At 39.8% G+C, this 14049-nt stretch overlaps 1 protein-coding gene across 1 annotated transcript in view; it reads left to right on the forward strand.

Annotated features, from left to right (window-relative positions):
* Positions 1-14049, forward strand: part of EXT1 (exostosin glycosyltransferase 1) — a gene marked incomplete at both ends in the record, with an annotated part of 303747 nt that overhangs the window by 260975 nt on the left and 28723 nt on the right. Inside the window, 2 exons of the mRNA XM_080695298.1 lie at positions 537-644; positions 5338-5457. Of these exons, the coding sequence (XP_080551424.1) occupies positions 537-644; positions 5338-5457 (228 nt within the window). The remainder of the gene's footprint in view (positions 1-536; positions 645-5337; positions 5458-14049) is intronic.

Raw genomic sequence — 14049 nt, forward strand, 5'->3', positions numbered from 1 at the left:
AGGTTCTGGATTAGGTGTTTGCAGGGTGAGGGGAAATGTGGACATCCTGGAATAGTGAAGTCCACAGAAAATGCTCCCTAGGAAAGCCGGGTCCTATTGCGTTCTTCATTGCTCACAACATTGGAGCAAACCGCTTTGCAAGCAAACTCGTGGCAGATACATTGACAAAGCTGTTTACATTCAAGGTTGGCTTTATGCTTGAATCTTGTTGGTGAAGGCTCTTGTTGCATCGATAAAACTTCCCCAGCATGGCCAGTCGTTTCCACGGAAGTAAGGTCAGCCAAGCGATATACTAGAATAGAACTGGGGTTTTCTCATGTTTAAGGTGAGATTTGCCAATATTAAAATCTAGTCTGGACGTATGCAACCTTCATGTGACTTGAGAGTTCTTTAAAGCTTTCTTCTTCCTGGCCCAAGTAGTCCAGGACTCATGCATCAGAGAAAATCTCTGTAAGTGAATTTGTACCAGTTTCTCTCCTGATTAGAATGACTCCTGCATCGCTTTCTTCACACTCACGGATCCTCTTCTTGCACAGGCTGCTTGTGTTCCTGTGATGCTCAGCAATGGATGGGAGTTGCCATTCTCTGAAGTGATTAATTGGAACCAAGCTGCCGTCATCGGCGATGAGAGATTGTTATTACAGGTAAGGAAGAGGCCCCGAGCCTTCAACAGGTCAGCCGATTATTGCTGCCCCCGTCCACACTTTCAAAAAAGATGAATCCAAAAGGTCAGCCCTAGAAAAGAAATTTTATCAGGAGAAGATTACCCGTGTCAGGGCGAATATGAAGTCACTTAATACGCTATGGTTCACTTTCCAACACAAAATCTGTCCAGGTCCACAGAATATATTCTGAAAAGAAGCAATTGCAGGTAAAGAATGTGGGTTCTGATGGTGGAAAAAAGAGAATCCCAGCCCCTTCAAAATAATGCCAGAATTTTTAGAAAGGATACCAAAATAGGCTACTGCAGATTCTGCTCCTCCTTTTTCTGAGTTCGCTTTCAGATTAGTTTTTTTGTTTTTTATTTATTTATTTATTTATTGGTGGTTGTATTAAGGATTGAGCCCAGATTTATTCTGCCTCTAAACTATACCCCAGCCCTATGTTTTATTTATTTATTTATTTTGTGGTACTGGGGGTGGAACCCAGAGGCTTTCTACCTCCGGGCTATACTCCCAGCCCTATTTTATATTTTTTATTTTGAAACAGGGTCTCACTAAGTTGCTGAGAGCCTCACTAAGTAGCTGAGGCTGGCTTCAAATCTACGCGATCCTCCTGTCTCAGCCTCCCAAGGACGGGGATTACAAGTGTGCGCCACCACGCCCGGCCAGCCTTAGGTTTTAAAATAGGGTCTCACTAAGTTACAGAGGGCCTCCTCGCTAAGTTGCAGACACTAACTGCTAACTGCAAAACCAAAGGGGAATATCCTTCTGTCTCAACCTCTCAAGTACTGGGATTACAAGCATGTGCTACCACACCCAGTTTAGGGCTGCTTCTTGTGCTTAGTGTTTTCATTGCTCAAATGATCTAGTCTGCATGCTTTCTGGAGTGTTGGCTTAGGGTCTTTATTCAGAACTGCAGTCCCCAATGAGAGTTTGAACTGCTCAAGGGAGGGGGAAGGAATACTCTCAACAGTAAACCGAGGGCAGAAATCAGTAACGATTCCTAAAGCCCTTTTGTGTAGTAATATTTGAGATTCACTATAAATTGCCGCACTCCTTTAAAAAATTATAGAATATTTTAATGCTTTTCTTTCATGATTATACGCTTCACCTTTAAACCATGACAATTACTTATAAAGAGATTATCTGTAATGTCCTTGCTTTTTAAGAATATGTTTGCTATCCATAAAATTGGGTTTCTAACTCAGTTATCGATTCAACTTCTCGTGCCGCTGGCCAGTCTGCTAGCGGGCTGGTGAAGTAATGCGGTCTCACCTTAAAGCAGCAGGTGAAAATAACCCAGAGGGCTTGGGGTTAAACAAGCCCAGCTAACCGCAGCTTCAGAAACAGTTCTCTTGTCTGGTCCTCAGCTCTGTGGCTTGGTGGCCTCTGAGACCTCATAAACAAAACCAAAGAGGAATATATGATCTGTAAACGGCAGAATCGTTCATTTGGAATAGATCCAACATGGTTTCTTAGGTATTTGCTGAGAAAAGGTCTGGGCATGCTATGAGAGGGCCACTCTTATGACAAAAATTCCCTATGGAAATCCTTGCACGCATACTAAGGAAGGATCCTCCTCACAGAGAGATAGCATATGCGTGAATCATTTGCTTGTGAGAAACCAAAGTAACATATGTGGTTCTTCTCCATGCTGCCTTTTTCCTTCCTCTCTGTTTTTTTTAATAATGCATATGCATTAGAGAACATTTGGGAAATGAAAGGAATGAAAGATACCAGCCATGATTTATCCACTTGTGTTCTGAGGCTCCTGTGATGAGGAGCGTGCTGATTCTAATTAACCACACTTGTGGTTGTCCAGTTTCTACCATATCACCAAAGTTGATATTTTACCTTCTGAAGCAACTTTTAGGCTTGACTCTGAAGACTGTGTTTTCACCCCCTCTCCTTCCTGGTATTTTTCCTTCTCATCTGCAGTCTGTTCTTTGCACAGCTGCCTCCATATTGAACAGTGACTGTACTGTCATTAACAATGGTTTTAAAGAGTTGGCGCTGAGCCCGAATGTGTGCTCTGGGAGATGTTTTTGTTATGTTACAATTTTTCATTTCCTGTTTTAGAACAGCTCAGATGTTTTTATTTGCATATATTATTGTCATTCTGTCATCGGCAGAGCTCACCGTGGCTTCCCTATATCTATTTTGGTAGATCCTATTAGTTTTGTTTCCCAGACTCGACCTTTTATTAAGACTTCATTGAGTTCTTCAACTTCCAAAACGATCCGGCCAAATTGGAATTAATTTATCACTTTCCCATACCTGTCTCTTAGGACAGGCAGATTAATAACCAATAGCCACATGCCATTAAAACTTGGAGCTCAGTCTTTTCAATCAATTGGAATCATCTTCAGAGCCCTTTGCATAGTGCTGTCGGGCACGGGTATCATGTGCAGAGAACTTGCAGAATACACTGCACTGGAAGTAGGAAGATCAAGATGGGCTGTGTATGAAAAGATTGTAATAGTGGGAAATCTGGATTTTCCTTTCAGAACCATAGCAGACTCAATTTTCTGGAGACCACATAGCAATGATAGCCTTAGGCATTTTTCAAATGGTTGGTTCATCATGACCATGATAAAACAGTGGTGCCCACCTATATAACTCTGAAAATACTGCTGACACTTAGAAGAGGGCGTGATTATGAAAATTGAGCAGGTCGGTGACTTTTCTAATCTTCCTTTGGCGACCTAGGTAATTTTCTCAGTGAGTAAATAAAAATAAATTTTCTTTGACCTTATCAAGAATCCATGGCATAAACGGCTTCTTTGCTTTGTCCAAGGATCTTTTACTCCCACTTAACCTTGAACTCTGGTTCCAATCTAATGCTTACCTGCCAGTGTTTCCCCTTTACCTGCTGCCTCCGTGTTTTTGTTTTGTTTTGTTTTGTTTTTCATGTGTGTTATGAATACAGATGCACACATTGGGACACAGATTTAGGATCTGGTTTTGGACATTGCTAAAGCCAGTGAGCTTTTCCTTCCGTTCTTTTTGTGAGGCAGTGCCATTGCTCCTCCCAAGAAGAGTCTTGAATCATGTCTTACCATCTCTTACCATCTCCTTCCCCTCTAGCAGGAACTTGGTTATAGTCTTAGTCAAATGTCAGAGGTAACTTTCTTATTAATGCAGCTCACAGAGCATTCTGCCTTCAGCCCAGGCTCCCATGTCTGTCTGATTAGTCATGCATTTGGGAGGCAAGCAGGCAGAAAGAGGGGAGCACCAAAGGGCAGTTGCTAATCACAAGGAATTTCCCCTAAGAATATAGATTCCGTAAGTGAACTAGACCTTGAACTGGAGGTGAAAATAAGGAACAAGCCCAGGAAACTTAACCAGAAACCCAGGAAATCCGTTGCAGGTTCACACACAGACATGGAGCAGTCGGCCTAACTGAGTGGGATCATAAGCCATATGGCTTCAGCTTCTCATGTTTCAGGCCCTGCGCTAACCCATTGGATGTTAGTTTCCCTTGTTTTATAAATGAAGTCTTGGAGAAATTAACTAACCTGTACAAGGAAGCACAGCTGAGAATCTCATCTTGGTCTGTTTGACTTTCATTCCCCTATGCCACTAAGCTATATACCAAGCTCATACTAAGTGTCACGGCATACTATATACTATAAAGCAGTATAGCCACTAAGCCACCAGAAATAATGCTGCCGTACTGCTGTCAGAAATAGTGAATCTCTGTAGTGGCTTCAGGTGGAGATGTTCAGTTCAGTTCTTATTTCTTAAATAGCTTCTGCCGTCCTAAAAGCGACTATCCTAGCCATTAAAAAAGTATAGCAGGATGGATAGGACACAGGGCCTTCCTTCAAATGATAGAGAGCAGAGCGTCGTTCAACATGTATGATATGAGAGATACTACTAGATTAGAGTAAGCGCTAGAGCCAGGAAGATTTAGGGAGGGCACGGGATCAAAGGGGGAGGGTGCAGGGAGGTACACAGGGAAATGACGAACCCTAGCTCCAGGTTGGCTGGGGAAACTCATAAACATCTCCCTTTTTTGTGTGTGTGTGGTACTGGGGTTTCTGGAAGCCCTTCTACCTCTGGGCTACACTCCCAGACCTATTTTTTATATTTTTATTTGGAAACAGGGTCTCTTAAGCCAGCGTGGCCAACTTCAAGCCTGCGCGATCCTCCTGTCTCCGCCTCCCAAGAGCGGGGATTACAAGTGTGCGCCACCACGTCTGGCCATAAACATCTTCTAAAAGGCCTCTGATAGATATTTCATGATTCCCAGGGCAATCTTACAAGTGCTAAGGGAAGTCTTTCAGCCTTTCCCCAAGGCCTGTATCTACATCTCTGTAAGATTTGATGTCCGTGCATAGGTTCTAGGACTTCTGAGGATCTGAAAGAAAGAAACGTCAATTGTGACTAAAGTATCCTGAGCAAGTAAGCTGCTACTGACTCTTAGACGTGAACTAAGTTAATTCGTGCCTTTCATGCGCTCAAAGCCTTCGTGGCCAATTCCCTGGAAGTGCTGTGCATACCTGTCATTTCTTAGGTCGTTTCTACTTATGGGTTGCTGATTTTAGTAGATCTGTGTGCTAGAAACTGACTGCTAAAGAACAATTGAAGTGTGACCCTGTTGGGTTGTTTTGATCCAATGCATCTCTTTGTTTCATGGTTATAATTACTGTGTGTTCACCTTATGTTCCAGATTCCTTCTACAATCAGGTCTATTCATCAGGATAAAATCCTAGCACTTAGACAACAGACACAATTCTTGTGGGAGGCTTATTTTTCTTCAGTTGAGAAGATTGTATTAACTACACTAGAGGTAAGTGAAATCTCTTGACTCGTGACCTTGAATAAAAGTCCTCTGTTCTCTTCTCTTGGCCTTCTGTTTGGCTGGTGGTGGTGAGTGCTTGGTCAAAGGGACACAACCACGTTTTCTGACATAGCCTTACATATGTCAGTGAACTGCTTTTGCTCAACCAAATGCTCTCATTCTTTACAAATGCCAAGAGCAAAACCGACATAGGGAGAAATTATGTTCCTCCACTCAGAGTCTGGTAAGGTTATGTTAAAAGGGAGGCCAGGATTATGAAACAGAAAGTATTAAACTTTATGAAAGCAAAAAATCTTTACAATGGTAGATGTCCATCCTCAAGTTGCTTTTTTTTTTTTTTTTTTTTAAAGGCAGAAAGGGAAAAGGAAAGGGAAGCATGAGATGATTAAAACCTTTGGAAACAGAGCAGAGAGCAGTGGCCTAAGGCAACATCTTAGCAGTGCAAAGAGCTAAGAAAAGCTTCAGGAAACTGCACACTCATGAGTTCCAGGCTGGCGGGAGGGAGAGGGGACCCTCTGGTGAGATACAACACCCAGGTGACTGAGGCCTTCACAAGTGGGGAAGAAGGTTTATCACTGCACCTTTGCAGTATTTTCTTTGAAAATTGATTATTGTTTCAAAAGCTAATGTCATTTGGAGCATAAACTTAAGAGGTCTGAGTAATACCAAGGAAACTGAAGTCCTCTGTTTGGCCCGCATGGCAGTGTTTTTACCATCTGCTCAGGTCAGTGCTGGTCACAGTGTAATGGGCTTTCATCTACTCCTGCGTGGCCTGGGTCTTGCTCCTGCCCAGGGGCAAGCGCCCATCAGTGTCCTCTCATACTCAATGTGCATTTGTTCATGCAGGAAGCGGGTCAAGAGGCTATCTAGGACCCAGCCTCATTCCTATAAAAACAGCTAGGTTGAAATGGCTTCCAGGGGCTTCTTTATTGCAAGCAAGCTTTTCTTATTTCTCCAAAAGTCCTCTTCTCAGTTAAAATCGGTGGAGTTCCCACTTCTGTTCACAGCGGCAGGTTTGGATGTTTAACAGTCTCCCGTTTTCTTCAATCCTGTCGTGCGTCTGGGAGCCTCCCTGAGCCCTTCTGATAAAAAAGCTGAATGGCGTTATTATTTGTTTCTCTTTAGAGTGGAGAATGCTGTTTATCAAAGAAGTATGTGTTCATTTTAGAAATTAATAGCGAACCCTTAAATCATTTAAAAAATTCTACCCATGTAAAGCCACTGTTGATATACTATATATCCACATAGACACATAGACATTTTTCTTTTAAAAATAAGGATTTATTTTCCTTTCATACAAAATGAATTCAGCCAGTGGCAGTCCAGGGCTGGTATGACAACTCAGGGGTACTTCTGTTTTCATTCTGTGGTCTTTGCTTGTGACTTCTGTCTTCAAGATTTCTTCATGGTGACAGGACAGCTGCTGCTGCTCCTCTAGCACCAAAGTCCATGTTAGTTCTGGAGGGTCAAGGGCCACATCTGGGGGCATGCTTTCTGGAAAAACCCAAGGCAGTACAATGCATGGTGAAAGACGGTAGTGTATGTGTGTTAACTTAAAAAGGTATCTTTCTATACTTGTATTGTAACCTGTTATTTCTGCTTACTGATAGGTTATTAATATTTTCTCATATTAGATTTTTTTAAATTGGTGCATTATATTCATAAATCATAGTGGGGTAATAAAAAAAGATTTGTGTAGACATACATGCACACCTCACCCAGTCAGCGCCCATTCAATCCCCACCCCTTCCCTCCCTACCCCTCCCTCCCATGCTTGGCTTAATGATTGATATCAGTACATTTGTCTAAATACATCATGTGCCTCAGAGAGCTTTTTTCCCCCCCTCCCCTCCCCTCAGTCAGATTGCCCTATTTGCTCCTCTGTAGGTTCTCCTTTTCACCTGGGGCTCCTCCTATGCCATTTCACTTTAGCTTTCACGTATTAGTGAAAACATCCGATTTCTTACTTTTTGTGACTGACCAATCTTGCTTAGCATAATGTCCTCCAGTTCCATCCATTTCTCTGAAAATGTTGTAATTGTATTTTTTTTTATGGCTGAGTAAAATTTCATTGTGTACATATCCCACAGCTTTGTAATCCATTCATCTGTTGATGGACATCTTGGTTGGTTCCATAGTTTGGCAATGGTGAATTGCGCAGCTATGAACATAGATAAGTATGGATTAGTTTGATAGCTTGGTTTGCTTTCTTTTGGATAGATACTGAGAAGTGGTATTGCTGGATCAAATGGTAGATTCGTTCCCATTCTTCTGAGGATCCTCCATACTGTTTTCCAAAATGGTTGTATTAGTTTGCAATCACAACAACAATGTCTTAGAGTTCCCACTTCTCCACATCCTCACCAGCATCTGTTGTGTTTTGAATGATTGCCATTCTAGTTGGAGTTAGGTGGAATCTCAGAGTAGTTTTGATTTGCATCTCTCTGACTGCCAATGATGTTGAACATTTTTCCATACATTTATTGGCCATTTGAATTTCTTCTTTTGTGAAGTGTCTATTAAGTTTGCTTGCCCATTTCTTAATTGGAGTATTTATTTTTTTGGTGTTGATTTTCTTGAGCTCTCTATATTCATATTAGATTTTTTATGGTCCTAATTGTTTTCAAAATTGTTGTAAGGATTATATAATATTTTACTTATGATACCGTTTAATTTTTTAAATTAATTCCCAATTTAGATACATAATAATTTTTTCTAGTTTTTATTTATTTTTATCATTATATACATCATCAAAGCAAATAGCCTCAAAACCAGATTCTTAATACAGATTCAAGACTAATTCCTTAGCATAAATTACTTAATTCAATGTCTGGTTCAAAGAATATGATAAATGTTGAGAATTCTTATATGATTTGTCAGTTTTCCTGCAGTAGAGCTTAACTAATTTATATTCCCTCCAGCTTATATGAGAAAACTTATTTTGATTTGGGTTTCCCCACTCACTAGTAATGGATATTATATCTTTAATAATAATGAATTATTTTCTAAATTTCTATTTCTTAGTATATTTGCATACAACTCAAAAAGAAAAAAATTATTGTAATATTATTGTTAGATTTTGTCTTATTTTTTGCTGGAAATTTGTGTGTGTGTGTGTGTGTGTGTGTGTGTGTGTGTGTGTGTGTGATTGGGAATTGAACCCAGGGCCTCAAACATCCTAGATAAATGCTTTACCATTAAGTTACATCTCCAGCCATTAATTTTTAAGAGTTTATAATATTAAAAATACTAACACTTTAATTCTTTTATTGTACTTCTTCCCCACTCCCACCCCCAAACACTATTTATGGTATGATAATCTGTTTTGTTTATGCTGAGACAATGTTTTCATCTATAGCTATTACATTTGTTAATTTTTAGAAGGAACATTTGGCCCATAAGTTTATTTATCTTTGTGTAGTTTTCTTATCTATTTCTTTAGAGATAGGAGGCTCACCGTGTTGCCCATTTGGGCCTCAAACTCATCATCTTTCTGTCTCAGCCTCTTTAGCATCAGAGGTTACAGTCATGTGGCACTGTGCCAACTTTTTAATTTTTTTATTTCTTCCTTTTTTTTTTTTTTTTTTTGGTGGTACTGGGGATGGAACCCAGGGTCCTTCTACCTCCAGGTTACACTCCCAGACCTATTTTATATTTTATTTGGAAACAGGGTCTCTTAAGTCAACTGAGGCTGGCTTTGAACCTGTACTATCCTCCTGTCTCAGCCTCCCAAGCGCGGGGATTACAGGCGTGTGCCACCATGACCGGCTTATTTCTTCCTTTTTTTTTTTATCGGTGCATTGTAGTCATTGTAGTCAAACATCTTAATGGGATACATGATGGTAGAGGCATAAATACACACATAATCATGTGCTGGCTTTTAAATAGTGTGTATACACACACACCACACACACACACACACACACACACACGCACACACTGAATTTATTTTTCTAGTACATTCATGGTTAACTTTTTACACTTAGCTGTTTAACTTGTTGACCCAGTTTACTTTTAGGTAGATATGATCTGTGTTGAAAATATCTTATCTTTTTCTTTTTTATTTTACTGGGGATTGAACCCAGGGGCATTCTGCCTCTGAACTATACCCCCCAGCCCTATTTCTTTTTCTTTTTGTCTTTTTGGACTAGGGATCGAACCCAGGGCAGTGCACTTGCCAGGCAAGTGCTTTGCCACTGAGCTACATCCCAGCCCTTTATTAAAAAAAAAAAATACATTTTGTGCAAAATGCCTCTTCAACAAAGTATTGAATCAACAGGATTGGTTTTCAATCTTTAATAAAAGATATTCCTAACATTTAAATAGCTTAAATGGAGATACAGTTGATTTAGTTTTCACTATTGGTGATGTGGTCATACATCTTTTTTTTTTTTCTTCAGTACTGGGTTGGAACCCAGGAGCACTCTACCTCTGAGCTATACCCCCAGTCCTCTATATTAGTCTTTTTAATTTTTTTGAAACAGATTGCGAAGGGCCTCGCTAGGTAGCTGAGTCTGTCCGCAAACCATGATCCTCCAGTCTCTGCCTCCCAAATGCTGGGATTACAAGCATGCGGCACCATGTCCAGCTCTTTCTTTAATAATAAATTATTACCTAGTTTTCCCAATGCATTTCTTTAGTCATTCTTTCCTTGGTGTTTTCACATGCCACCCTTTTTTTAATGTTTTTATTGGTGCTTTTTAGTCTCACATCATAATGTAGTTCATTGTGATTGTGACATGCATACACACACCACTTGGTGAACTTCTCCTGGCTCCATAAAGAATATTGAGATTGGCAATGGAATTCTCACATAGTATATAATTTTCTCTTTCTCCACCCTCCTCCTCCCCTAGACGCCCTCCCTCACTCCATTACCTAAAGTCTCTCTGATATCCCAATTACTCCTTAGCTTCCGCATATGAGAGGAAACATATGGCCTTGACTTTCTGTGACTGGCTAATCTCACTTAATATGATATTCTCTGGGTATATCCACTTTTCTGCAAATGACAAAATTTTGTTCTTTTTTATTATTGAGTAGAATTTCATTGTGTGTATATCCCACAATTTTTTAATCCATTCCTCTGTTGGTGGACACCTAGGTTGGTATTTTTTTTATTATGAACTGTGCTTCTATAAGCATGGATATGCATGTATTACTATAATATTCTTATTTCAGTCCCTTTGGAAACGTGCCCAGGAGTGGTATAGCTGGGTCATACGATGAATCTATTCCCAGTGTTCTGAGGAATCTCAACACTGATCTCCATAGCATCTGCACTAATTTGCAATCCCACCAAGAGTGTAGAAAAGTTCCTATTTCCTCAAATCCTCACCAGTATTTATTAATGATTGATTTTTTGATGATTGCCACTCTGATTGGGGTTAGATGGAATCTCACTGTAGTTTTGATTTGCATCTCCCTGATTGCTAACGATGCTGAAGACTTGTTCATGTATTTATGTCATGTGCCACTCTTATACATCTTTGGGTGTGGTTCTGTCTTTTTATTATATCTAATTTGTCTACCGGTGATATGCCCAGATCATGTATTTTAATTTTTTCACCCAAACATGCCACCCTGTTGTAAACTTCTATTTATTTAACCAATCTACTATTGCTTACCATTGATATTATTTCTAAATATCAATTTTTCATAGATAACTGTCTTTATCCAAGCAATGACTTTCTTTTTTTATTAATTAATTAATTTTTTAATTGGTACATTGTAGTCATATATCAATCACATTGGAGTACAAGACTTGAGAGGATATACAAGCACACATCATCCATTTAGCCCTCATCCAGCCCCCATCACATTCCCTCCCCCTCCCTCGACCCCATGCTTGTTTGGTGATTAACTTTCATACATTTGTTTATGTACCTCCTGAGTTTTAAAGAGGCTCTGTCCTCCCCTATTCCATACCCTCTGATTGGTCACCTTAGTTGCTTCACTATAGGGCCCTTTCTATAGCTCGACTTCTTCCTGTTGCCCCTTTCCTCCTAGTTACAAGCAGTGACTTTTTACATCCATCTTAGACTACATCTCTGCCTATTTCTTTGGCATAAAATTTCTGAAGAAAGATTGCTAAGCTAAAGGGTATAGACATTTCTAAGGCTTATAATTTATTTTTCCAAATTGCTCTTCAGACAAAGTTGAATCAATCTAAACTCTCACAGGCTGAACTGGGGAGCCTTCTTTATATTATACTGTTATGAGCCTTAAAGATCATAATTAAACACACATACACACAAGCATCTTTGCTAATTTGCAAGGTGAAAGTTGATAATATATATATTGAGTTGTGTGTATTTCATAGATCCAGTTTCTTGCCTGTCCAGTTAACAGTGCCCCATTATCCTGTACGAATGGTGTGTCACATTCATCAGAATAGAATCCTAAGTCATATTCTCATCTCCAAGCTCAGAAAGGCCTTCTTTCCCGTGAATTAAAGCCATGCAACACTTTAGACACACCATTGTTGTTTTAAAAACACTAAAAAACATATACTTCGTTCAAATGTATAGCAGCTGTCAAATCTCTTTATAGCGTTCCAAGATGGGATTGTAATAATTTGGCCTCTCCACCAAATTGCATGAGAGAGAGTATTCACTTCACAATCTTAATGCAAAACTCAAATTGTCTCAGAACTCAGCGGAAACAAAAGCAGGGGAAGTAGCAGAAAATGCCATCCACAAAGCCACCGTGTTAATAAGAATCATTTAAGTGTCGTAGATCAAAGCTGCACACTTGGCTGAGAACTTAGATGATCAGTGCTGCGATTCCTATGACATGAAAATAATTCAAATCACACGTTAAGCAGCATAGACTTTAGGCTCCTTTGCTCTGGACGGTCTGTCCTCTGACTGGAACTCTGGATCTCTCCTCTTTATATTCTGTATTCCAGGCCATGGGGATGGGATTACTGAGTCTTTAGAGAATTGTAGGTAGTGTTCAGACACAATTGAAAACAAGATTCCTCATGCTTCTCTCTAATGCCGGGGTCAAGTTGCTAGTACGTTACGTTTGTGAAGCACTCTGTCATGCTTGGAATTCTGCTAGTTTTTCCAGTCTGAGTGAAATTTCCTAACGCTTCGTCTCTTTGTCTTGGAATTAAGGAGCTGTTTAATCAGTGCCAACCTCTTTGAAGCTTGGTATATTTTGTACAGATTGTGAGGTAATCATAGGGACAGTGGTAAATTACTGCAAAGACAGTATTCGGTCAAGGATCCCATTATCTGTCAGAGTACTGCCCAGTAACCCGGCAGTAAGGATCAAAGTAGGAATTGTGTCAGAATCGAGTTAAGCCAAAGATGGTGCATGAGATTATAAGGATGTATGAAGACAGCAAATGGTAGCTTAGAAAGCACATTTTTAGAGAAGTTTTTATGAAGTTTTATCCATTTTTCTCTTCAGTTATCTGACTATGCATAGTCAAACCATGTTATTAATGATGTTGTTATATTATTTTGAAATCAATGAGATAATGGAAATTGAAGCTTGCTTGGGCTTTGAGCAAGGTGCACTGTGTGTTAAGCAGCATGACTTTGGTTAAAAGACCAAATTAGGGCCATAGAATGACTGTCACTTATAACGAATTGCCCATTATTTTGCAAAACAAGATGATGCATAAAAAAAAAGAATGAAAGCCTGCTGTTCATTTAACATTAACAAGAAATATAATCTTTATATTTGGGACCTTAACAAAAAAATTTGTAGTGTATGTCTGTATGTATGTGTGTGTTGATTTTCTTTACAGCTAAAGTGTCCATCCTCTAAATGTGATGTCTTCTTCCACAATAATAAGGCTTGAGTATTAGGTACTTTGAAAGGTGTAAGTACCATAAAGGATTCTGGGAGCTGCCCAGTGTAGTGATAGGAAATATCATGTATTTACAGAGAGAAAAAAATTATCTTTCTGTTTGGTGAAATGAAATCCATACTCTTAAAATTTTGACAAGGCAAGTTGATATAACCTTTTTGAAAGGCACTTGGCAATACATCGATACATGTGAACAGCCTTGATAGTGTTTATACGTGTGTGTGTGTGTGTGTGTGTGTGTGTGTGTGTGTGTGTGGTACTGGGAATTGAACTCAGGGGCATTCTACTTCTGAGCTACACCCCCAACCCTATTTTATTTTTTATTTTGAAACAGTTTCTCACTAAGTTGCGAGGGTCTTACAACTATGAATGTGTGATCCTCCTGTCTCAGTCCCCCCAAAACCAGCACTTCTAGGCATGGGTTACGATACCCAGCATGTTTATATATCCTTTACCAAAGTTCTGTTTTGTTTTGTTTTTTTTTTTTTGGTGGTACTGGGGTTCCTGGAAGCCCTTCTACCTCCGGGCTACACTCCCAGACCTAATTTATACTTTATGTTTGGAAACAGGGTCTCCTAAGCCAGCGCACGCATGGCTGGCTTCGAACCTGCGCGATCCTCCTGTCTCTGCCTCCCAAGCGCGGGGATTACAAGCGTGCGCCACCATGCCCGGCCACCAAAGTTCTAAAGAATTGTAAATGTGGAAGAATTTTATTTTTAAATATGGTCATTGCTTTGCACAAATAAATGCCCTCT

This window comes from Muscardinus avellanarius (assembly GCF_963383645.1).
Source record: "Muscardinus avellanarius genome assembly, chromosome: 4".
In the NCBI taxonomy this organism is placed as follows: domain Eukaryota; kingdom Metazoa; phylum Chordata; class Mammalia; order Rodentia; family Gliridae; genus Muscardinus; species Muscardinus avellanarius.